Source organism: Sapajus apella, unplaced genomic scaffold (assembly GCF_009761245.1).
Source record: "Sapajus apella isolate SASKATOON/1434 unplaced genomic scaffold, GSC_monkey_1.0 scaffold178, whole genome shotgun sequence".
In the NCBI taxonomy this organism is placed as follows: Eukaryota; Metazoa; Chordata; class Mammalia; order Primates; family Cebidae; genus Sapajus; species Sapajus apella.
This window is the reverse complement of record NW_022437118.1, coordinates 539,207-565,920: the sequence shown is the minus strand read 5'-3', so window position 1 is coordinate 565,920 and position 26,714 is coordinate 539,207. Positions and strand designations below refer to the sequence as shown.

At 44.6% G+C, this 26,714-nt stretch overlaps 1 protein-coding gene and 1 non-coding gene across 4 annotated transcripts in view; both read right to left on the bottom strand.

Moving 5' to 3' along the window:
* The window catches only part of SLC12A8 (solute carrier family 12 member 8), a 140,239-nt gene that overhangs the window by 19,909 nt on the left and 93,616 nt on the right, over positions 1-26,714 (bottom strand). The window contains exons 7-10 of one of the 3 annotated variants that reach the window (XM_032268303.1): positions 17,309-17,396; positions 15,510-15,597; positions 7,205-7,351; positions 4,197-4,347 (exon numbers count right to left, since the gene is read on the bottom strand). In XM_032268303.1, coding sequence (XP_032124194.1) covers positions 4,197-4,347; positions 7,205-7,351; positions 15,510-15,597; positions 17,309-17,396 — 474 coding nt within the window. Of the gene's footprint in view, positions 1-4,196; positions 4,843-7,204; positions 7,352-15,509; positions 15,598-17,308; positions 17,397-26,714 lie in introns of all 3 variants that reach the window. The other 2 variants (XM_032268301.1, XM_032268302.1) reach the window with 2 other exon arrangements.
* Positions 15,825-15,928, bottom strand: LOC116543021. Its single transcript, XR_004265443.1, has one exon. It is a non-coding gene; the product is annotated as a U6 spliceosomal RNA (small nuclear RNA).

The window sequence follows — 26,714 nt, the reverse complement described above, 5'->3', positions numbered from 1 at the left end:
AGCCACCGTGTACAGCCAGTATTTCACTTTTAAGTACAAAAAGAAATCAATGGACATTTTAGTAAAAGCCTCCAAGATGAGAGAGAGAGAGAGAGAGAGAGAGAGAGAGAGAGAGAGAGAGCGCCAAACCAAAGAGAAAAGAATTAAAGAAAACAGGAACAGTGAAAGGGGCAGAAAAACTTTTTACAATTATTTTTACCTTTATTTTTAGTGACAGGGTCTTGCTCTGTCACCCAGGCTGGAGTTTAGTGGAGTGATCATAGCTAATTGTAACTTTGAACTTCTGGACTCAAGAGATCCTCCCACTTTAGCCTCTGGAATAACTGAGGCTACAGGCACATGCCACCATGCCCGGTTAACTTCCTTTTTAATTTTTGTAGATGTGGGGTCTCACTATGTTGCCTAGGCTGATCTCGAACTCCTGGCCTGAAGTGATCCTCCTGCCCCAGCCTCCCAAAGTGCTAGGATTACAGGTGTGAGCCACCATGTCCAGCCCCAGGAAGAAAATTTTAAAGGGGAAGATAAATAATACTATCATAGAGCTAAGATAAGCCATTGTACCCATAGAACAAAAATAGATAATGGTTAAATTGAAAAAAAGAAAGGTAAGGAAAAATTAGATTACAACCAGTTTTTAAATTTAGAAATTTAAAACTGGATAATTGTGGCACAGACTGATAGTTGCTACCCTATCTCTCCTTCTTTCTTAGGAAAAAAAAGAAAGCAACACATAATTTTATGTGAAGTAGCAATATGACCGGTTAAAAAACAATTTCTCAGCCTTCTTTGGCAGTTTGTTGTAATCACATGACTAAATTCCAACCAATGAAATATGAGACATGTGGAAAGGAACTTTTGAGGAAGCCTCCTCCAAATGACTCAGTTTAGAGGTTCACCCTTTTGCCCTTTTGCCCTTCCCTTTTTTCCAGTGCCTGGAATATAAATGTAATGGGATGACCCCAGCAAGTACATGCTGGATCACAGGACAATCTACTAAGGATGATGGTAAAGCAAGTGATAGAAGAGCATGGGTCACTTAGGACCATAGAGCTACCATGGCAGCCCTGGGCTGCCCACCTCTAGCTCCTTGTGAATGCACTCGATGAAGTTGCTATTATTTTGTGTTTTTTATTATGCTCGGTCAAAACTAATCATGACTGATATAATCAACATTAAAAAAAATCATTAGAAGACTTGGGAGAGAAAATCTATGAAATATCCCAGAAAAAAACCAAACCAAACCAAAACAAATAAATGAACAATAGGAAAGAGAAAAGAAAAGAAAACTGGAGAGCCATTTAAGAAGATACAAAATTAGGCCGGGCGTGGTGGCTCAAGCCTGTAATCCCAGCACTTTGGGAGGCCGAGGCGGGTGGATCACGAGGTCAAGAGATCGAGACCATCCTGGTCAACATGGTGAAACCCCGTCTCTACTAAAAATACAAAAAATTAGCTGGGCATGGTGGCGCGTGCCTGTAATCCCAGCTACTCAGGAGGCTGAGGCAGGAGAATTGCCTGAACCCAGGAGGTGGAGGTTGCGGTGAGCCGAGATTGTGCCATTGCACTCCAGCCTGGGTAACATGAGTGAAACTCCGTCTCAAAAAAAAAAAAAAAAAAAAAAGAAGATACAAAATTGAGATGATAGAGCAGGGATGGGGGGATGGGGGTGGGGAATTATCAAAGAAAGACTATGTGAAAGCATGAATTTTCTAAGAAATTTCTTATTTCCTGGATCTGACACACAAGTGTGGTAACAAGAGGAATTCTAAGACAACAGCTTTGTAGCAGACCTAGCAAATGAACAATCTCGAGTGGAACAGAAGGATGGAGCCATAGGACAGACCAGGGAAAGAAGTGAATATATTTCTGAAGAATTGGAGCATTTGACAGATCTGCCAGAGCCTAAGAAAAATGATGACAGAAAATCAAGCAAAGAAAAAACTAAGGCAATTATTAACACCAGGAAACAGCAAAAGTTGAACAAAAAAGGAAATGTAATCATAGTGTAACATATGGCTCATAAATGAGCAATAGTTACCTAGTCATGATAACAAGAATACTAGCTTTTAATTTTAAAACAAACAAAACTGTGGGATAACTACACTGGGGGCATTAGATGAGGAGATGTCAGAGTGGCATATAAGAATTAAATCCAGGCAGGGCGCAGTATCTCATGCCTCTAATTCCAGCACTTTGAGAGGCTGAGGTGGGCAGATCACTTGAGGTCAGGAGTTCGAGACCAGCCTGGCCAACACGGTGAAACCCCATCTCTACTAAAAATACAAAAATTAGCTGGGTGTAGTGACGGGTGCCTGTAATCCCAGCTACTTGGGAGGCTGAGGCAGGAGAATCACTTGAACCTGGGAGGTGGAGGTTTCAGTGAGCTAAGATCGTACCAAATCCTCATTTACCATAAGAGGAAGTCAAAAGATGATGTTGGAAACTGACATATCAAGAAGCAGCAATGCAAATACATTATTTAGTAACAGATTAACTGAAGAGGCAAATTTTTGGTTCAAAGTGGGATTTTCTGGGAATGGGACTGGGAGAAGAGAAGAGTAAAAGGGGTGGTATAAAAGAGTAGTAACTACTGTTTCTGATTATGTGACTTTTAATATTATTTGGCTTATTAAATTATAGCTATTACATTGATTAAAATAAAATAAATTTAAATTTTTAATTAAAAGCTTCCCAGCAATTTAGAGGCAAAGAAGGAAAAACAGGTTTCCAAGAAGATGTAGGCCGGGCGTGGTGGCTCAAGCCTGTAATCGCAGCACTTTGGGAGGCTGAGGCGGGTGGATCACGTCGAGAGATCGAGACCATCCTGGTCAACAAGGTGAAACCCTGTCTCTACTAAAAATACAAAAATTAGCTGGGCACGGTGGTGCGCGCCTGTAGTTCCAGCTACTCAGAAGGCTGAGGCAGGAGAATTGCCTGAACCCAGGAGGCGGAGGCTGTGGTGAGCCGAGATCGCACCATTGCACTCCAGCCTGGGTAACAAGAGTGAAACTCCATCTCAAAAAAAAAAAAAAGAAAATGTAAAACACTAGTTTTGGGGGATTTGTTTTGTTTTTGTTTTTGTTTTGAAATGGAGTTTCACTCTGTCACCCAGGCTGGAGTGCAGTGGCGTGATCTTGGCTCACTGCAACCTCTACCTCCCAGGTTCAAGCAATTCTACTGCCTCAGCCTCATGAGTAGCTGGGATTACAGGTACCTGCCACCATGCCCGGCCAATTCTTTGTATTTTTAGTAGAGACAGCGTTTCACCATGTTGGTCAGGCTGGTCTCGAACTCCTGACCTCAAGTGATTCGCCCTCTTTGGCCTCCCAAAGTGCTAGGATTACAGGCATGAGCCACCGCACCCAGCCAAAACACTAGCTTTTACATATCTCCTTCTGTGTTCCTCATCTCCTCCTCTTTGCCCACACCTGTGTGTTTATATCTCCAGGGGCAGCATAATGTAGAGGAAAGTACATGGGCCTCAAATACAGACAATACAATGCAGGGTGATGTCCAGCTGTGCAAAGAATCAGCTCAGAGTCTTCCCTGTGACCTCATGGGGACACAAGGTCTTCATTTGTAAGATGTAAAATGCTAATATCTATTATATTACACAAAGTAATAGACGTAAAGCACCTGGAATATGGTAGGCCCTTGAAAATGTGAGTTCTCACTTTCAGAATTTCTCATGCCCTGTATGCCTCTCTGTGAGTGTCTGTCTCTGTGTCTCTGTGTTTACAGATTTGAGAAAACAAAGCTTAAGCCACCTTCCCTCCATCCCCTCTTGCCTGGTTTGGGAGATTCATCTTCCATAAAGAAAACATTGTGTCCTTGACACATAGTTTATCACAACACACTTCCACTTCTCTTGTAAGGAGAGGTTGATTTTACTTGCATTGGCATTATACTTCAGTTCATTTTTGAGTGAAAGAGGTTGATACCCAATTACTAGCTGTGGCTCCCAGGTCTAATACACAGGAGTAGATAAAAATCACTGTTTAAACTTAACTACGTATAACAGAGTAGAATTACAAATAATTCAGCTGATACCTGAATATAAGGTTTTAAAATAAATACTGCAGAAAATTAACAAGGATTTTAAACCCAGCTATAACTGGTTTGTGATAACTGGGTAGGTAGGATAATCGGTGGTCATCCCCAAATAAGAGACCCCAGTGTGATGACAGAGCTCTCACCTTCTCCACTGGGCTCAGATTGGTTGCACAGCTCAGACACAGGTTGCTCTCCATATGTTCCCCCAGGCTGAGTCCCTTCACTCCTGGAAGTCTGCTTGTTCCAGCAGGACTCCCGCCCCTCCCAGGAGGCAGCGGACAACCCATCAGAGATCTCGGCAGGGAAAGAAGGAGGGGATTTGAGGTCCAAGAGGAAGCTATCTTGGAGGGTCTGCTTGGTTGCCTTCTTGCCTTTCCTCTTCTGATTCTCTGGGGTCCTGTTACTCTCTCCTTGCCTGGGCCGGCTACTCTCAAGCTTCTTGGTTAGCTGGAAGAGCTGATCCATGTCCTTGGTGAATTCCAGCAGCGTGCCCTCCAAGACACTTTGGGCAGGTCCCTCAGAGCCATAGTTGGGAGCTTTCTCTAAGAGCAGGTGCTCAGAGCAATGGAGGCCTTCCGGGCCCTCCCTGAGCACTGGCTCAGGCACTGGGGGCAGGCTACAGGAACTCATGGACAGGGAGAAGTAAGAGTAGTCCACTGCAACATATGTCAGCATGAAGTTGATGGTGACGATGGGGGCCAGAATGTTCACCTGACCCACAAGGACAAAGGCCATGGTCACCAAGCTGGTCAGGCAGATGGCAGCCACAGGTGTTTTGTTTGGTCCCTTCTGCAGCAACAAAAATAACATTCAGCACCATAAAATTTCAGATAGAATGCTTCAGAGATTTCAGAAGTTATAGGATAGAAACACCGCTCATAATGGCTCAGCCACTTCTCCCCAACTAGTTGTTCATCTATAAACTTGAGATAATAATATTCAACTCATGGGGTTACTGTGAGATCAGAGTTCATACATGTGAAATGCTTCACACACACTGACATGCAGTAGGCTTCACAGATATTAGTTGTATTAGTAACTTTATTTTTTTTTTTTTTGTCAGGGTCTGGCTCTGTTGCCCAGGCTGGACTGCAGTGGTGTGATCTCAGCTCACTGCAACCTCTGCCTCTTGGGCTTAAAGCCATCCTCCCACCTCAGCCTCCTGAGTAGCTGGGACTACAGATGCACAGCACCATATGTGGGTAATTTTTGTATTGTTTGTAGAGAAGGAGTTTTGCCATATTGCCCAGGCCAGTCACAAACTCCTGAGCTCAAGCAATCTGCCCACTTTGGTCTCCCAAAGTGTTGGGATTATAGGCATGAGCCACCGTGCCCAGCCTGTATGAATAACTATGAACATTGGGCATTATTATGGAATGGTGACATCCCAAATATTTCCTCCTTTTGTCTTTCATTGGGTTTTAATACCAGCATAGAAAGTCAAAGAGATACAAAGTTGATTCTTCCCAGGAAGAGGCAGATTCCAGAAGACACAGCAGAATCACTGGTGGCTGGAGGAGGGGAATTCTGACACTAAACATGCACACATGCTCATGCACACACACTACACACGCCTGTTATTCATGGAGGTGGCTATGGTGACCTTCTGGTGGATAGGAGTGGAAAAAAGGTGCTAGCTGCCACTCCCAGGAGCTCTTCATCACAGTCACTGACATAGTTCTTGGGCCAAAAGCAACAGTCACTTCAGTCCCTGTGTTCTTTGACCCAGCTGGCAACTCCCTCCTCTTTGAAACCCTTTCTTTGCCTCACTTCTCCTGATTCACCTCCCTCTTCACTGACTGCTTTTCCTTGGTTTCTGCGGCTGGCTCTTCACATCTCTGAATTCCACAGTTAAAGCAGCCCTGGGCTCCATCCTCAGACCTCTTCTCTATCTGTACTCCCTCCCTTGGTGAGCTCAACGAGGCTCACGGCTTTGAATACCGGCGTTATACTGACGACTTCCAAATTTGAATCTCCAGCCTAAAACATTCACCTGAAAGCCAGTCTTACATATCCACCTGCCTACTCACCATTTCCAGTGGATGTCTAATAGGATCTCAAACTATTTCCAAAACAAAACTGTATTTTTGGAGGAAGGTAAAGGAAGAAATCAAAGATAAGTTCCAAAGATGTGTTCCCGAAACCAGAGGGAGGCTGCAAACTGGAAGTGGATGGGGAGGCCCTTAGTGGTACCCCAACAAGACAAAAATAAACTGCAGCTTGCAAACCATATTATTGGGAAGTGGGAGTCTCTGTTTATGTCTCTTTGGTCCTCCCCTAGGCTATAGGAATGTCTATTTTAATCATTCCAGCCATGACTCAACTGAGCTGTCCTTTATGTATCAGTTAAGGTTTGGTTTGCCATGGTTAACAGGAACCCTAGAGGCCAGAGGTATGAGAAATCATCAAACAGCAACCCCCAAGGGGCAGGTGAGCTTCGAGGGCAGTTAGAGCTGCAAGAACCAGCTCACCTCCTGACCAAAACATGCTTTCTTCTATGCTAAACCTGGAGGATTGGAATTCATTTTTATTAAAGGATGGGGCACTGCATTTTTATGCTGCTCAGGGTAGAAGATGTTACTGGGACTGGTTAGCTAAACCAGTGCGCAGTGGCACAGTGGCTCTTGCCTGTAATCCCAGCACTTTGAGAGGCCGAGGTGGGCAGATCACCTGAGATCGGGAGTTCAAGACCAGCCTGACCAACATGGAGAAACCACGTCTCTACTAAAAATACAAAATTAGCTGGGCATGGTGGCCCATGCCTGTAATCCCAGCTACTCAGGAGGCTGAGGCAGAAGAATCACTTGAACCCCGGAGGTGGAGGTTGCAGTGAGCTGAGATCGTGCCACTGCACTTCAGCCTGGGTGACAGAATGAGACTCTGTCTCAAAAAAAAAAAAAAAAAAAAAAAAGTGCTAAGGGGGCTAAAGGGCTGGGTGGCTGTGACATTTAAGATGCTTCATCTACTTGGCCCTAACCTAAGCCAGCCAGAGGAAAGGGCTGAAAGAAATGACCTCTGCATTCTTTTCTATGTCACCCCAAAGAAATTGATCAGAGGCTCAGATCAGAAAAGCTTAACCAATTATGAGCCAACAATCAAGTTAGCAGCAAAACATGTTTCTCAAAAAAAAAAAAAAAAGAGGATGACTCACCCCTTGTCCCAGACAGGCAAGTGCAGGGATCACTTTCTCCTGAGCAATGCATTGCAGGATGCGGGGAGCTCCATAAAGTCCTCCCATACAGGAAGCCAGGGACGAGATGTATAAGCCCAAAAGGAACAGGAAGCCCACGAGGGATACCTGTGTGAGAAGTGGTTTTATTAGCCAGTGCCAGAGCCTGTTCCTGTGGCTTTCTACTCCCCCAGCACCCACCCACCTGCACCCCATGCAATCATCCACTGAGTCCTCTAGATCCGATCTCTGGGATACAGTTTCCACATTCCCAGCCTCGCCCCCATTCATTCCATGACTTCAGCTGAATCGACAACATTTCATATGGACTGTGCAGTGGTTCTCAAATGAAGTGTCTGCCAGACTCAGCTGCAGGGCTTGCTAAACACAAATTTCTGGGACCCTCCTAAGAGTTTCTGGTTCAGTAGACTTGGGGTGGGGCCTGGAAATTTGGATTCCCCACGTGTTCCCAGAGACCACACTTTGAGAACAAACTGGCCAACTACAATGCTCATTGGCCTCTTGCCTTTAAGCTCACCCTTAAAGATGAGCTTAAATCATTCAGATGATTCACTCTGAATCACCCGATAAGCCTCTGCGGGAGTGACCTCTCTGAACTCAAATCTGATCACACTGTCTCCATTGCAGACCTATCAAAGGCTCCCCCTGCCCTGACATGTAAGGCTCTTCATGGTCTGTGATCTCTTTAGCCTCACACCCTGCATACTAAGAGTCTAATCAGCATGATTTTTCTGCCTGTAAGAAAGCTCTGTCCACACCCACTAATCTACTCATTGTCTGTTAAACTCCTAATGTGCTTTAAAATTCAGCGCAAACCTCACCATCACGGTGAGGCCATCCCCAGTTCCCCTGACTACAGTAGCCACTTCTCAGTGCTCCACAGCATCCCAAATGTGATGTTACGATAGCACCTATCATGGTGCCCCCTCCTCTAATCTGGAGGCTTCCTTTAAGCAGGTCTTCTGTCTTGTTTACCCTAGAATTCTTGGTGCCCAACACAGAAAAATAAATGCTGAATGAATGAAAGATATCCATGATCCACAAGGCACCAACAGATAGAATAACAGGGCACAGCTGTTCTTGGTGCCAACTTGCAAAAGATCGGGGTCCAAGGTCTTACTAGGACTGGTCAGCTAACCCAGTGCTAAAAGTGCTAAGGGGCTGGGGGGCTGCATGGCTGCTCGCCACGAATTCACCCTTCTGGGCCAGAACTCATCTGTACCCACAAGGAAGCAGCTTTGTTTTCTTATTTGAGGTGCCCTCTCCATTCTACTTTACTTTAGGCACAGGGGCCAGAAGTATACATTCCATGTACTCATGTGTCCAGTGCTTACAGACAGGTTAGATTTAACATTCAGCTTTGTCACCTGAACCCTTCTTGAGGAAGGCTCTCCTCGCCTCATCTTTTACTTCCTTGCATCAGCAAAGCACTGGATTCGTGTCATCAAGCGACACTGAACACAAGCCGCTGGCTAGACCTCTCTTCTGGCTCATAAATTATCACTGGAACAATTTGACTGACTGATGAATCTCACATCAGTCAGGACAGTTGATTGGGAAAAAAAAAAAACAACTTTGCTTAAAAAAGAATATATTTGTAGGATGCTGAAGGTTCATAGAATCATAAGGAAACTAAAGGATGAGCCTCAGAAAAGGGCAGGATGAAGTCTGGAGGCATACCCAACCTCTTCCCCAGGAACAGCTTGGCCAAGACACCGCCAGCACCCCAGCTGCCCTGTGGACGAATTCTCACCAGCTCTTCACCTCTGCCTCATTGGTCACAATGTGAGCACGCAATGGCCTCGTGTAGGTCATGTGCACTACCAGGGCTGCAAAGGGGCAAGCAAGAGAGGTCTGGTCCACTGGGCTTCTATTATGCAACATGGGGGGTACTCACTCCCTTCAAGATCATTGGGTGGAATAATCCCCACATGGTCAGGAAGGTCAGAGGCTTGATGGACAAGAATAAGGTCCACTATGCAGCCCACCTTGTCTTTAATTCAGTGTTGATTACTTTCCCCTAACTTTATCATCTCACTCTTATCCCCAAAGAACCTCACCTGTCTCTTTTTTCCATGTCACAGGTTTCTTGGGTTTGTCCTGCCCACCCCACTCATCGTTTTGTTACTACAAGAAATCAATGTTGTCTAGTGTTTCCATCACTTTACATGATCTGATGGCATTTTGTTACTTTCTGTCCTGTGGGATAGTTAGTTATGCTCATGGCTTATCCTGCCAGCACCCTGAGCACCTCACGGATAGAACTGTATCATGCATCCTGGCTCCCTTCCTCTAGCACCTCATGCAGAATCTGGCAAACAGAACTCAGCAGCTGAATCCATGCAGCTTCAGGTCTTCGCTGTGATCATGCCCCAGGGGCCTTACAAAACTGTTAGATACACTGGGTCCATGATTAATCTTCAATCCATTCTGAGATATGTATCTATTACCTTTATTTCTGTCTTCTCTACCAAGTGCATCCTATGTTGACTGGTTTTTAAAAAGTAGATTCTATGACAAAATTTTAACAAGAAAGAGCCTTTTGAAAATTTAAGTCAGTAGTTCTCCACTCTGGCTAAATGTAAGAATCACCCAGAAATTCTGATTTAATTAGTAGAGAGTGAGACACAGACGTGGTTGATGTTTAGAAAGCTGTCCAGGTGATTCAAATGTATAGCAGATGTGGCGAACCACTGGGCATATATTGCATTCTCCCCTCAAAAAATTCTTTGGGAGAGTCAGGCAAGGTGTCTCCTTGCAGAAATTTCACTGCTTCTTACCTAAAAGATTACATATGTTTGATTTTTTTAAAACTTTTTCATTTAAAGTCTATTTACTCAGAGCAGGAATGAGTGGAAATGCCCCAGACTGGCATCCTCCTAATGCTGGACTGACCTCAGGAACTGGGCACCATCAGTATACGATACGGTGGCTTCCGTCTTTGACCAGCCTTCCCAGAGATACACCCTGGGATTCCTCCAGAACTCTAGCGGCTGGGGTCAGACAGGGCCAGGTATAGCAACTGGTTTATGTCCCATTTGTCAATTATGTAACATGATCTGTTCACTCACCACTTTTTAAAAATATAAACTATTGTGTGAATCCTTCGATAGCTCAGTTGGTAGAGCGGAGGACTGTAAAAATATAAACTATTATTCGGTCTGTTTGCTGAATAATATATGAAATGTTTGTCCCCGCATCTAGACAAATTATAAAAACTTCATTCCACCTCTCTCCTGCCTAAATCCTGTATCTTTCTTTCATTTGTCATCCATCCATCCATCCATTTAAGAAGCATTTCCTGAGGACAGGTTATGTTCCTGGCATGGTGCTAGGCAGAGCAAGGCTATAGACACAATGGCGAACCATGTGGGTCTGCTCCCAGCCCTCACAGAACTTAATTGCTTTCTCGGCTCATATCAGACTGAAAACTTGCGAAATGTGCCAATGGAGGTAGAAGTGAGAATTTATTTGAGAAGAGGTGTGTCAACAGTTCTTTTTAAATAAAAAGTGATTCCCTTCTGCCATCCACTTGTTTGAGCCATTCCCCCACCAAAAAAAAAAAAAAAAAAAAAAAAAACTCTTTCCAAAATATTACATGGAGTGTGAATTACCCTGATTTCTTTTTTCAGTGACTACTGATGAAAACAATTACTTCCATCTCCCTGCTCTTATTATTTTCTCCCAGCTCCCATTTGAGCTTTGGCCGTTGAGGGACTCCACTCATTCACTGGCTGCTCTCTTCTCTTGAAGGACTGGATTTAGTCATTTGCAAGGGGCCTGTTCTGTCTCATCTAATTCCAGTGGCCCCCTGACATCACTGAGGAGTACGTCCTGATACCCTCACAATCCCAAGTGTATTAATAAGGCCATGTCTCAACAATGCTATGGTTTTTTCTCCCACATCTCATTTCCGCAGAGTCATCAGTTTCCTAACACTCCACACTCCATGAATTGATCAACATCTCAACTTTCAGTCAAGTTTTACCTCTTACTTGAGAGCCATTTTCTATAGACTGCTTCCCTTCCTGAGAGGCAGGACTGTGTCCACGATGGAGGACAGAGGACACTCAGGCTGGCCCACTCACAGGTGCCGAGCGGCCCAGGAGACTCACTCCCCTGTCACCAGTGCTGTCCCATCCCCATCTTCCCTGCACAGCTTGTGTCATGGGCTTCCAAGGTCCCTCTTGAATATGTGGAACCATGACTATTAAATCCAGGAATCAGACTTTGTTCTGTGGGATCCCCCAGTTTTTTGTTGTGAGACCGAGTCTCACACTGTACCCCAGGCTGGAGTGCAGTAGCTCAATCTTGGCTCACTGCAACCTCCGTCTCCTGGGTTGTAGCGATTCTCCTGCCTCAGACTCTTGAGTAGCTGGGACTACGGGTGTGTATCACCATGCCTGGCTAATTTTTGTATTTTTTGGTAGAGACAGGGTTTCACTGTGCTGGCCAAGCTGGTCTTGAACTCCTGACCTCAGGTGATCCACCTGCCATGACCTCCCAAAGTGCTGGGATTAGAGGAATAAGCCACTGCACCCGCCCAGATTCCCTAGTTTTAACAACAATACTTTTGGGATATTTTTCCTTCTTAGATTGCTCTTATTTTGCTAGTTAGCAAGCCTCAGGGCTCCTAAGGTACTTGGTCTTTTTTATGTGTAATAAACATCTGTTTCCTGGACTGTATACAAGTTTATTTTAAAACATTTAATCTATTTAATTTCACCCCAACTAACACTGTGCAATTCTTTTTATAACTAAATAATACTGAGATTGACTATTTTGGCTTTTAATATTTAATTAAATATGGTGAATTTGTGGGGAGAAAATGTGTTCCTAAAATAAATGTGTTCATCTGTAAGGGTGTGCCCATAAGGAGTATGGAAGGGAGTTAAAATTTAATTAGCACCTACTATGTGCCAGGCAAAATTTATTATAATTAGCACCTACTATGTGCTTTCATGGGTTATCTCAGAGCCACAACCATATACAAGACTTTTAAGAATGCACATACACCTGAGAGCAAGTTCCTCTGGGGAGGTAATTGAAAGTAAAAAGATGCTTCTTAGAGAAACTGAATTGAGAAGCCAAATAATTAGAAATAGATCAGAGAAGTTGCAGGAAACCCAGAAAGAAACAGATTAACTGATCAGCTGCAGATCAGTAAAAAGGAATCCAGGCAGCCTGCAGCCATGGAAGATAATTGTTCTGGCAGAAAGGCCCCGAGAGAAAGAAAGAGGGGTGCACTGGGGAGCTGCATGAGAATGAGTGCCAAAGACAGTATGTCAGAGACCTGCCCTGTCTCTGCGTCCAGAGGTGATGCGTGGGGCACACCAACAGAAGAAAGAAGAGGCCTTGCTTTTTTCCAGCCCAGGAAAGCCCAGAGATGCGCTGGCTCCAAACGGAAGCCACAGCTAAGAAAGGAAGCTGAGATGAACAGGTTATCAGGGTGGCAGGTTGTGTCAAGTGACCAAGTAAAGAGGCTCCGCACTTGCACCTCCCAACCTGTGTAGGTTGCCCCCTCCCATTCTCCGGGTACTGCCAGTAAAAACATCTGTGGCCCAGTTTACTGCCTAAGCATGGTACCTGCTACGGCAGCAGGGTCAGTCAGAAGGAGAAAAGGTGTGGGAGGAAACTCCTGTGTGGCCTCCTTTAGGGGCGGATGGTGGGAAGCGGAAGACCGAGGTGCTGCTATTTTGCCATCATCAGGGGTGATTCCATCACTGCTCACTGACTTGCTGCACCCACCCATTTCTACTGAGAACCAAGAGCAGTAGCTTTGCTCCTTTACAGGCTTCACAATGGCCTATTCCAGGAAACAGTCTCTTGTCCTCTCCAAGAACTCAGTCACCACCTTTCATCCCAGTGTGCGTAATTACGTTCCCACGTGCGATTGCTGTGCCTGATGCAGCAGGTGCCCCCACTTGGCTAAGTGCTTGCCTACCTGCTCACCATCAGGACAGGTGGCATTCCAAAGGAGGCTCCCCTCTGTTCGTGTGCCTATTATTGGGTGTGTAATTTCCACCCACAAAGGCTCTCTCATGCTGTCTCTGGGCTGTTTTTACCCTACTGCTGTTTGTGGCCTTCCTTACATACAAAGCTGCCTGCCCTCCCACATACCCACTCTGAGCTTTCCCTTGCCAAGCAGGGGAAGGAGAGGAGGGAGGTGCTGCAGCCCAGGGGATCATCAGATCAGAGTCTCTAAAAGGTGGAGGGACCTCTGTGAAGGAAAGCATGAGAAAGGAGCTTTAGAAGCAGGCAGAGCTGGCCAGCCACTGGCAAGCTGCAGACAGCAGGAAACACTTCCCCCAGTCAAACCAGCCTCACCCAGGCTGCTCCCTGAGGCCTTCAATTCCTGTAATGCAGCCAAGCTTTTCATTCCATAGCTCTAGAACAGACCCTTGGGAGTGAAACTCCAGACGGAAGCACACATGTAGATACAAATGAGGGCTACATACTCCTGCCTGAGAGCAAACCTTGCCACCTGGGGGTCTGTGACCTTGGGTGCTGGAAGGTGGGTATCTGTTCTCCCACTAACTGAACTGCACCGCCTTTCAAAAAACGTGCCTTTATCCTAACCCCTGAAAACAAATAATCACCTTTGCATGGGTGCCTACAAGCCTTAAAAAGAAACCTGTGCTACTGTGAAAACCAAGCTCAAATGTATCTCTCAAAAGAAAATTCAGAGTTTCCTGCCTCAGGTTGCCCCAGGCACTGGCCTTCCATGAAGATCAGCAGGGCTGCTTTGCAAAGCCTTACACCAAGAGAAAATGGTATTCTATCCTAAAATATAGGAGCTCATGCCTGTAATCCTAACACTTTGGAAAGCTGAGGTGGGAGGATCACTTAAAGCCAGGAGTTCAAGACCAGCCTGGGCAACATGGCAAAACCCCATCTCTACAAAAACATTTTTTAAAAAATTATGAGTGTGGTGATGCATGTCTGTAGTCCTGGCTACTTGGGAAACTGAGTCAGGAGAATCACTTGAGCCCTGGAAGTTGAGGCTATAATGAGCCGTCTCCAAGTTACTGCTCTCTAGCCTGGGTGACAGGGTGAGATTCTGTCTTTAAAAAGTTAAATTTTAAAAATAAAAAATACATAAAATACAAGCAGCGTTACTCAGGAGTTAACAGAAAAACTCCCTAGCCAACTACATTTCTCTGAAAAATAATGGGAATCTCAGGGTCTACTTTTTCCTCCAAGAACTTAAAGGAGGGTAGGAGTTTTTGGGAATTTCCAGAAAATGTCTGGAAATCTTACTCATGTGGGTTCTAGGATGTCCTTGAACCTAATAAAATCTGATGTCCAAATAAATGTCCTTGATGTCACATGACCACCAGCCTGCTAACTGTGGTGGAAGGCCAGGAATTCACTAATCTTCTCCTGGCAGGGTGCGGACTCTAGAAACAAAGATGTTGCAGCGAAATCAGCCCGGAGTGTCCGAGATTCTCAGGAAAGCCAAAGGGGTCAAGGACCTCAGGGACAAGGAGGGCCTTGGCGCTCACCCAGGTCCTGAGCTTCCTCCCGCTCCCTCCACCTCTGCCTGTCTCCAGCCTCCTTCTCCACTTGCTGCTTCTGAGCAGCACTTTCTCTTCTTCCTGGACGGTGAAGCTATTAGCAAAAGCAAGGAACTTGCTTAGCTGGGAATTTGGGGCTACCAGATTCTTCTGTTTCTGTCCTCATTTTCAACAGGAAGAGATGTCCCCATTATCTAGCCCCTCGTATTTGTGAGTCTCTCTGGGCATCGTCATCTGTTTCTAGAGATCCCCAAGCCAAGCCTGTACCTTCTCCGTCATCTCTCTTCCCCACCACAACCCAACCCTTGATTCCTGGGCTTGAGGCTGTATGTAGGCTGGGCACGGTGGCTCAAGCCTGTAATCCCAGCACTTTGGGAGGCTGAGGCAGGAGGATCACTTGAGGCCAGGAGTTTGAGACCAGCCTGAACAACACGGTGAGACCTCATCTCTACCAAAAAATAAAAATAAATTAGCCCGGCATGATGGTGTGTTGCAGCTACTTGGGGGTCTGAGGAGGGAGAATCGCTTGAGCCTGGAAGGTTGAGGCTACAGTGAGCTGAGATTGCAACACTGCACTCCAGCCTGGGCAACAAAGTGAGACCCTGTCTCAAAAAATCAATTAATTAAATGTTGATAAGACTATATGGATTTCCAGACAGTACCACAAGGGGAAGGTGACCATTTGTTGGTGAGAACAAATAAATGACTGCAACAGACTGAGCCCTTTGAGTAGCTCAGGCCTCACTCACCTTTTCGGCTATCAGGAAGTCATAGCGAAGGGCCTCTCGAGTGCAGATGGCGCCCAGGAGGAAGACGAAGACGATGTACAGAAACCACCTGCAAAACCCAAGAGCAGAGCAGAGCTGCCCCCCACTCACCTCACCCAGCCCCATCCACTCCCCCCACTCAACCTTCCATTTCCTATGGGAACCTGCCTCAGAATAAGAGAAAGGCTAGTCATGAAGCCTCCCCAGCTGGCTTGGGGGGACACTTTTTGTACTATTTCTCTTCTGGCATATTTCTTACCAAAAAAGGGGTACCATTGTTTTTTTTTTAATGTATATAAAAATATGGAAGGCTTCACGAATTTGCATGTCATCCTTGCACACAGACCATGCTAATCTCTTTATTGTTTTGATTTTAGTATACGTGATGCTGAAGTGAGTGCTATTTTATCTCATTCTTACATTAAAAAAGAAAAACACACAAAGGGCGTTTGGAGTAGGGAAGAAGGAGGCCCAGTTGCCTCTAGGTTGCCAGGATTCAGGCCAGGGTTGCCCAGCAGCCTCACACCCCAGCCTCCTACAGCAAAAGAACAAGTTGATGATCCTTCAGGCCTCTAAGTCCCGCTGGATCAAATAAAGAGGGAAACTAAAGTCACAAGGCAGAGAGCAGTGGCCTGGCTCTGTCCCCAAGATGCCCTGCAACCTTGAACAAGACACAGGTTCCTGTGGTCTCCTCACTCCCATCCTGACCCAGGATGGGCCAGGGGTTCCTCCTAGAACCTCCCAGCTGGAACGAGAAACAAGACAGGATCCTCATACAGAACCCTCTTTCTTTTATTTCCTTCCCAACACTCAACTCTATCACCATTGTCTTTATTTTCTTCCCAATGTGATTGCCTTATTTTGCACAAAATAGCCTGATGCTCTGTGCCAGGCTGATAGCAATGGTGTCACTGCAATGAGCTAAGAGCAAATTCAGTGTCTGTGAAACAGCTACGTTAATATTTTCTAAATACTGTCGTTAGAATAACACAGGCCCTTTTCACTTCTCAACTCATTGTCTCTGGTCTCTGAACTCATTGCCTCTTTACATTCACCCAATGAAGGGCAGAGGAGTTTCTTCCTGTGGTACAGAAACAGAAGATTCTAAAAGGTCAGAAATAGACCCAAGGTTACCCAGCCTACTCATGTGGGTGGCACAGTGTGAACTAAAGCCCCAGAGGCCTGACGGCCTGGGGGAGCTGGAGGGGACGCTCGCTGGGGGAAGGAGAGCTGGGTGCTGAGCTTCCACTGTGTGCCTTCTACTCTCTCCCCCACAGTCTATGAAGCACATACACTGTCATTATCCCCATTTCGTGGGAAAGGAAATGGAGGCTCAGAGAGCTCAGTCAAGTGTCCAGAGTCATGCAGCCAATCAGCGGCAGAGCTGAGATGCAAGCCCGAATTCATCTGATTGCAAAACTCTTCATCTTTATGCTCCCTCCAATGATCCTGGAAACTCGGTGGTTAAAAATCCCCAAGTTCAACCAGGGGGTGGGGGAGGGAGGGGGGCGGAGGGCTGAGGAAAGAAAGGATTCCATCTGTGATCTGGGTCCTGACACTCCTCCTCGGCAGCATTCCCAGGCAGGGCGCATGAAAGGGCAGTGTCTGAACCCACCAGACGTGAATTTTCCAGCCCACCGAGTGTTAAAAGAAGAATCATAATATGAAATAGATTGGTCACAGCCGGGGCACTCTCAGAACAACAGGGGCAATCCCCTCTTCTGCCTGGGGTTTTCTCTCCCACTCTCCAGCTCAAACTGATTGCCATGAGGAGAACTTACGAGATGCCAACAGCTGCCAGGGAGCCCAGGGGAATGTTGGCGGCAGGCTCCCTGAGGTCGCCCCCCATGTTGAAGCCGGCCATGACTCCTGAAAGACACCCAGATGGGGAATGGGGTGACACAGCCTCCTCCACGCATCGCCTCCCCCAGGGCTGCCCCTTCCACTCCTCCGGGACCCTCTCCTGGAAGCTGTCCCACGGCAAGCCCTCCAGCTGCAGCTCTGCACACAGGCTGCTTCTCAATCTCCCCTGGCAACCGGGGAGGCATCCCTGTGGTGTGAAAGGGACCTTTGTGGGTTAGGGGAGGCTCAAGAGGAAGGCTGTCCCAGCTCCAAAAGCATCCTACCGCTCAGAGCAAAGCAACCACGGGGGAGGAAGGCGGCTTGCAAGGCACACAGAGGTCCTGGGCTGCTTGCTGAGCTGTGACAATGTCCTGGAGAGGCTCAGCATTACAGAGGTCTGGCAGCCTCCTGCTCAGCGGCTTTCCCTGCCTCTGCTGCCTGCTGATTGATTTCATGGGAGTGTCCTGTGTCCTTGGGGTCAGGTACCACCCTCCAAGCCCCTGAGTTACCCAAGGGTTTGAAATAAACTCCAAAAAACCAATTATGATGCCACTGACATGGAGTCACAAGCTCCTTTTCATCATCACCTCTCTTCTGCAAGAACACGAATGAAAATGAATTCATCCAGTGAGGGACCCACAGCACAGTGCTGCATAGTGAGGTGAGGTGGGGATGTTTCTTCTTCCCATACAAGCAAATATATGAAAGCAACAAGACAAAGTGTTCTGAACCCACAAGTGCCCCCACAACTCAGAGTGCTGGGCTGCCCTGGTCAGGAAAGCCCCCTAGATGGGGTGCATCTTGAATGTGGCCTTGAAAGAGAGATTCGAATGGGTTTAGGGCTAGGAATGAATCTAACACCATGATTTGTGAACACTTTCAACCTGCCTGGGCCTGTGTCAAGTGCTTTACATGCATTTTTTAAATCCCGTTTAATTCTCATGACAACCTCATCAAAAAAGTAGAATTATTTCCTCATATTATAGAAAAGTACTCAAAGAGGTTAATTAAAACAGCCTAAGGTCACACATTTAATAAGTGGCAAAGCTAAGATTCAACCCTGGTCTGTCTGACTCTGAAAATTATGGTCTTAATGCCTCTGCTATAATGCTTCACAGAATCCAAGTGAAGCACAGTGAAGTGACAGTTTGGAACCAGAAAGTGAAAGTGGTGGCAGGGAAAAGAGGGTGGGTATTTCAGCTTGAATGCTGGCCCACAGATGCAGGCTGCACGTACTGTCATCCGGCAACTCTACTGCTCATAGACTTGACTGTCTACTTTGGAGAAAGTAGCAGAGTTTATCCAAAGCAGATAGTCAAAGCTATGAGTGAAGATTTAGCCCAGCGTGTTTATAAATGCTTGCTTCGAGTACTGGAAATGAGAAACAACCTAATGTCTAAAGATAGAGGATTGGTAATGTAAGTGATGATATAGCTTTCAATAAATACTAGGTCTCAGAATATTGTAAGAGATATGCTGTGATATGGAAAGATCTTTAGAAGATTTTGCTTAGTTTTAAGAAGCATGTTACAATACAGAACACATATGGTATGAGCCCATTGTTACAAAAATATGTAGAAAAAGGAACTTGAACATGTTTTAAAACATTAACAATGTTATTTCTGAGTGATAAAATAACAGGTCATTTTTATTTGACGGTTTATATTTTCTCAATTTTCTACAATGATCATTTTGAAACATAGGAAAATGAACTTTTAAGGGTTTTATTTTATTTTTTTTTAATGCCATGTTAGGCACATTCTCTTTCCTCTCATTCCCCTCCTCTCCAAGATCCTATTAAAAGGATAGTAAAGGGGAAAAGTGGATAAATTCCTATAAGCAAAGAAGGGAGGGAGACCCTAAGCAGATGGAAGGTTCCCACAGATGTCTGGAACATAGAACACAGAAAATGGAGAACATGACACAGAGGAAAAGGGAAGGAAAGAAAGCCTTGGAATGCTTCTCTACAAGATCTGAATACACTGAGGGAAACCAGGGCTGGATGTTTGCATTCCAAATGAATCCCTGCTCAAGAATCAACAGCACTCACAAACTCTTCTCATCAAGGTAGGGCCCCAGCAGGGAGGCAGACCTAAACGCATGACAGCAGGGGAAATCCATGCCCACAACCAAGGTCACCCCATGCATGATGAAAACCAGCAACAAATAAACAAATATATGCACAAATAGAAACAGAACAACCCATGCTGGAAGAAACATATAAATTCTCTCAGAACACAGAGAGAATTAAAAGAAAATACTAATTGGTAGCTCCAGATACATCCAAGAAGAATATTCTATCTATAAAACAAGGTGCTATGAAAAAAAAAAATCCAAGAACAAGAAAGAACTTTTGGAAACTAAAAATATATCACTAAAATTAAAAATGCAATAGATTTAAGGGCCAGGCCTGGTGGTTCATGCCTGTAATCCCAGCACTTGGGGAGGCCAAGGCAGAAGGATCACTTATGGCCAGGTGTAGTGGCCCACAACTGTAAACCCAGCATTTTGGGAGGCCAAGGCAGGCAGATCATCTGAAGTCAGGAGTTTGAGACCAGACTGACCAACATGGTGAAATTCTGTCTCTACTAAAAATGCAAAAATTAGCCAGGCATGATGGTGTACACCTGTAATCCCGGCTACCTGGGGGGTTGTGGTAGGAGGATCGCTTGAGCCCAGGAGGTAGAGTTTGCAGTGAGCAGAGATCATGCCATTCACTCCAGCCTGGGTGACAGAGCTCTGCCTTAGGGAAAAGAAAAAGGAAAAGAGAAAAGAAGGAAGGAAGGAAGGAAGGAAAGAAGGAAGGAAGGAAGGGAAGAAGGGAGGGAGGGAGGGAGGAGAAGGAAGGAAGGGGAGGAGGAGGAGAAAGAAGAAGAAGGAGGAAGAGAAGAAGAAAGAAGGAGGAGGAGGAGGAGGAGAAGGATCCCTTGAGGCCACAAGTTTGAGGCCAGTTTAGGCAACACAGTATCTCTTCATAAAATAAAAAAGTTATCCAGGCATGGTGACACACACCTGTAATCCCAGCTACTCAGGAGGCTGCGGCAGAAGGATCTTGAACTCCTTGAACCCAGGAGTATAGGGCTGTGGTGAGCTATGATCACACCACTGTACTCCAGCCAGGGCAACAGAGTGAGACCCTGTCTCTAAAACAAACAAAAAGATTTGAAAGATAAAGTTAAGTAAATATCCCAGTATTTAAGACAGAAAGATAAAGAAATAGAAAATACGGGTGAAATAGAGGAGAAATTTTGGAGTTATAACAACCAACTAACAGGATATCTAGAAAGAGAGAACAGAGAAAAAAGAAAATAACCAGACAGACAAAAGAAATAAATTCCCCCTAACTGAAGATAGAAGTCTTCAGATTGAAATATCCCACCAAGTATCCAGCACAAAGAATGAAAAAAAAAAAAAAAAAAAAAAAAAACAAACTATACCTAAATGCATCATTGTGCCATTTCAGGAGAAATCCTAAATGCTTCCAAAGATTAAAACATTTACAAAGCAACAAAAATTAGATTGGCATCAGACTTCTCATCAGCAATACTGAACATTAGAAAACAATGGAGCACTGATTTTAAAATTCTGAGGGAAAATTATTTTGAGACTGTATTTTAGCTAGATTACCAATTGAGTGGTTAAATAGACAAGAGTTCAGAAAATTTACTTCTCCCATACCATTTCTAAGGAAGATACTAAAGTATGTTTTCCAGCAAAATGAGAATGTAAACCATGAAGGAGAAAAACATGAGATTTAGAAATCAATGGTGATAACTGAGGAATGCAGTGAAGTTCCAGAATAAGGGCTGTACGGCAGAGAAACTACCAGGGATTAAAGCAAAAAATGGAGGCTCCAGGAGGGATGCCTCTGGAGAGGAAATACTTTAAGCAAAATGGGCAATATAATTAAACTAAATGATTTTTAGGATATACTGACTGCACATTTTGGCAACAACATAAAAAGAAAAGTTACTGAAACTCCAGGAAAAGTGAACAAGAAAGTTAAGGTTTACAAATAGCTAGAAGGGGGATATTGAATGTCTCCTATACAAAGAAATGGTAAATGTTTGAGTTGATGGGTATGCTAATTACTCTGATCTGATCACTATACATTATATGTATCACTACATATCCCAAAAATATGTACCATTGTTATGTTTCAATTTTAAAATTTTTAAATAAAAATTAAAATCTTAAATTTTAAATCTAAATTAAAAAAATAAAAATTTAAAAAAGAAAGGTAAGCTCTAAGTATGAAGCAAACCAAAATGTGACATGATTTTAAACAACTAATAAAATGTTAGAAAAATTCTCTCATTTGACCGTGGTATAGGAACTTTCTCTCCTAAATGGCACAAGAACCATATGAGAATCACAGTGAAGAAAATGAAATTCTACCCCACCACTTTGCTCTTCAGTGAGCAACAGCTGCAGAGTCATAATCCTGTATTTGCTTATTGTTCTTTAACTTCCAAAATTGGCCTATTCACAGAGCACAAAGGACATAACTATTGACATGGTTTGGATCTGTGTCCCTGCCCAAATCTCATGTTCAATTGTAATCCCACACTAGAGGTGGGGCCTGGTGGGAGGGGATGGGATCTTGGGGGTGGATCCTTCATGAATGGTTTAGCACCATTCCTTTGGTGCTGTTTTTGTGATAGAGTTCTCACAAGATCTGGTTGTTTAAAAGTGTGTGGCACCTCCCCTCTCTCTCTGGGTCCTGCTCCTGCCATGTGAAGACACCTGCTCCCCCTTTGCTATCTGCCATGAGTAAAAGCTCCCTGAGTCCTCCCTAGAAGCAGAAGCTGCCATGCTTCCTGTATAGCCTGCAGAGCCACGAACCAATTAAATGTCATTTTTATACATTATCCAGTCTCAGGTATTTCTTTATGGCAGTGCCAGAATGAACTAACGCAATTATGAGTTGTGAAACAGAATACAAATATTATCTATCTTGACAATGTAAAAGGCTATGGCTAACTGATATTAGGAGGTGAAAAGAGGAAAGAGGAGAGGGAAAAGAAAAAGCGCCAATATTTTCATCATAGGAATGTAGAAAACAAAAAATATGTAAGCCCCATGTTCATTCACCAGCCCTGATTTGAATCTTACAAGCTTCAATTAGCTTAATAAACAATTTTCTTTTTTGAGACAGAGTCTTGCTTCTTCAGCCAGACTGGAGGGCAGTGGCACCATCTTGGCTCACTGCAACCTCTACCTCCCAGGTTCAGGCGATTCTCTGCCTCAGTCTCCCGACTAGCTGGGATTACAGGCATCCACCAACACACCTGGCTAGTTTTTGTATTTTATTAGAGACAGGGTTTCACCATCTTGGCCAGGTTGGTTTTGAGCTCCTGACCTCGTGATCCACTCACCCTGGCCTCCCAAAGTGCTGGTGTGAGCCACCGCGCCCAGCCTAATAAACAAATGTAAAAGGTGATCCAAGCCATGCCTTTTGAGCTTGGAAATGTGGGAGGCAGCCATGGAAAAAACTAGCAAATATTTATATAGCATTTGCAATAAATTTTAAGTTAATTATTTTGTATCTTGTTATCACAAAGTTGAGCTTCTAAGTGTTCACTAAGCAGAGCAAAGAAATGTCAAATAATGTGAAGCAGTTTGTTTTCATAGTTCCAAAGACAGTTGACTTTTAACCTCAAGGCAAAAAATACCTCAGATAAGTGCCTGTGTGTGTGTGTGTGTGTGTGTGTGTGTGTGTGTCTGTGTGTGTGTGCGTGTATATGCACGCATGTGTGTGAGAGAGAGAAACCCTATCTGTTCAGTTAAAGTTGTAAACTACATTTTTCATGGGATTTTGCCCATTTGCCTGCTAATAACCAACTTGTTATATATAACTTTCCTGATAAGGCTCTAAAAACTCAAGTATAAAAGGATTATACAGATCCCCTTAAAATTAGGACAATAACTAAAGCATTCCTTATAAAAATAAAGATACACATAAAATAAATATAATTTTAATACATTACTCTTGAAACACAATACAGAATGTCAATTTCCCACGCCAAGAGCAAGGACTCAAGGGATGCAACCTAGAATTGATAGAATAGCAGAGATTTAATTATATTCTTAAAAATTATCAGTGTAATCATCAAAATATCTAAAAATAAAAATATAACTATCAAACATTGGAAAGTGGATGAAGGAGCATGTAAGAAAGCTGTCTCATATTTCCTAGCATGAAGTCAACAGATGATGTCTGACTTTGATTAACCAAATTATAGGTATACACACGTTTCTTGGTTATACACAGCTCTCAAAGTACTAAAAATGATTAAAGCGGTTGTCCCTATGGGGGAGTATTGAAGACAGTGATAGGTGGGGTAGGAGACTACTGCTTTGTATTTCAAGCCCCTGTACTGTTTTATTTTGTATCATGTACAGGTCTTATTTGGATTTTTTTTTTTAAAAGGAATGCTCAGGACCTGCTGTATTCATCTGTTCTCTCACTGCTAATAAAGACATACCCGAGACTGGATAATTTATAAAGGAAAGAGGTTTAACTGACTCACATTTCCACATGGCTGAGCAGGCATCACGATCATGGTGGAAGGCGAAGGAGGGGCAAAGTCATGTCTCAGGTGGTGGCAGGCAAGAGAGAGCTTGCGTAGGGGAACTCCCATTTATAAAACCATCAGATTTCATGAGGCTTATTCACTACCCTCATGATTTGCCCTCCCACCCTCATGATTCAATTCCCTCCCACCGGGTCCCTTACATGACATGTGGGAATTGTCACAATTCCAGGTGAGATTTGCATGTGGACACAGAGCCAAACCATATCACCTGCCTTACTCTCCCCAGTCCTCCCGCAACTGAGTCCAGTTGCCAAGACTTCTCGTGCACTGGGGCACCACTGCTTGCTGCCAGCATAATCTTTGGTGGCATCTCGGTGTTTATCAGACTCCAATTCTATCCACTAATGCCACCCCTTCCTGGACCTTCCAAATTCTGGCCTTCTGCCAAGGCCAAGGTTCTCACCTGTCACCAGGCTCCCTAGGTGCTGTGCCTCACCTCCCAGGCCGCATCACCTCCCCACCTCTGCTCCTTCTGCCCCCCAGCCCCTGGCAACTGCATGCCCACTCATTCAGCTTTGTGAGATGACACAGTGCTCCTTATTCCTCACCATTGTTGTACCTCCTAGAGTTTGTCAGGTCATTTTGGACACCTTCCTTCAGGTCATTTATACAGAAGTGAATCCATGAAGACCCCTGAGAATGCCCCGGTGATATATGCTTCTGTGGAGGAAGTGACTGATTCATCCTAATTGCTCCCTGCTTCCAAACACATTCTGTCTCCATAACAAACCCCCCGTCTGCCTCCCCCAGGTCCTGTGGAGGCTGCCTGATGTGCAGTACATTACGATGCTGGTCAGTAGGAGGAGAAGGACTGACCATGACACAGGAATAAGCCAGGCCCAGATATAGCCAGGAAGTTGGCTTTTGAGACAAAACAGAGAAGCCAGAAAGTAGATCGTATCACAGATGCAAAGGGCTGGAGACAAGGAGATGCAGGCAACTGGGACTGCAGAAAGAAGTCTCATGGGTGATTCCTGCTGGAGCAATGTGGGTAGTTTCCATGGCAAAGTGTACACTGGGGTTTTTTTGTTTGTTCGGGGTTCTTTTTGAGATGGAGTCTCCCTCTGTTGCCCAGGCTGGAGTGCAGTGGTGTGATCTCAGCCCACTGCAACCTCCACCTCCCAGTTCAAGTGATTCTCCTGCCTCAGCCTCCCAAGTAGTTGGGATTATAGGCACCTGCCACCATGCCTGGCTAATTTTTGTGTTTTTAGTAGAGATGGGGTTTCACCATGTTGGCCACGCTGGTCTCAAACTCCTGACCTCAGGTCATCTGACTGCCTCAGCCTCCCAAAGTGCTGGGATTACAGGCATGAGCCACTCCACCTGGCCTGCACATTTGTTATATGGGCTCACACATTGTAGCTGTCATGGTCAGAATTCTACCTCTGTGTTACAACATGATTCTTAGGCAATGTTCTCTAGCTTTAGTGAATTATAAATGTCTTATTTGCTAGTTAGAGGTAGAAAAATTATTTTGACTTAGTATTTTTTCGCCCATCTTTGTTAAGTGTTACAGAGATTCTCTAGTTTGCTTTCCTTCTGCATCCATTGCAATTTTAAAAATACTATCATTAAGGTTACATTTAGGGTTGGTGTACTAGAACAAATACTATTTCCCAGAGCATTAGTGCCCAGATGTTTTACAAAGATTACACTTTTTTTAGAAGTTCCACAATTGAAAATAAGGTTGGGAAACCTTAATTAGAGAGGTTTTCAGTGCTGGGCTATTGCAGTGCCTGATGTGCAGTACATTTAGATGCTGGTCAGTAGGAGTAATATGCTAATATTCATTGTCCATCTCTAAGAAGAGAAATACAGCACACAGTGTTTCGCAAAACTTATTTGGCATTGAACACTTTTTTAAAAGAAATGAAACACTTTGTTTGTTATTAAAGTTCCACAGAGCACAGTTTGGGAAACACTCAGTGCCTGTTTTATAATTACCATTTGGTCTGACATTTTTCTTGGCAGGCTTCCAAAAGTTGTTTAAAATGGCTATTTAGGGCTGGGTGTGGTGATTCATGCCTGTAATCCCAGCACTTTGGTAGGCTGAGGCAATGGATCACTTGAGGTCAGAAGTTCGAGGCCAGCCTGACCAACATCGTGAAACCCTGTCTCTACCAAAAACATAAAAAAATTAGCTGGGCATGGTGGCACATGCCTGTGGTCCCAGCTACTCGAGAGGCTGAGACAGGAGAATCACTTGAACCTGGGAGGCAGAGGGTGCAGTGAGCCGAGGCTGCACCACTGCACTCCAGCCTGGGTGACAGAGCAAGACTCCATCCCAAAAAATAAATAAATAAATATAAAATGGCTATTTAGAATCAATGACTCTTAAAGCCAGATGATACCCCTGCAATTGTCTACTTCAACCTTTTATTTCACACATGTGGTAACAGAGGCCCAAAGAAGGGAAGCCATTTGATTCAAGTGTTCCAAGCTATTGCTAACAGAACCAGTACTAATCCTCAAGTTTCCTGATTCCAAGTCAGTGTTCTTTCCACTACATCACACAGCCTCTCTATTTCTGCCTAAAACCCCTGCTCTTTGCAGATTTCCCTTTTTGAAACAGTAATTGCATGATTCATGCGGGGTTCCATACCCACAAGAAGGCTGAGCTTATCAGTTGTAATCGGCGCTATGCACTGGTTGCACACAGGCACTTGCATCACCAGTTCCTAATCTGTAGACTGCGCCAGACTGATGGCATTTCCCCTCCTGTGGGTTTTAAATGCCAGTTCCAGGA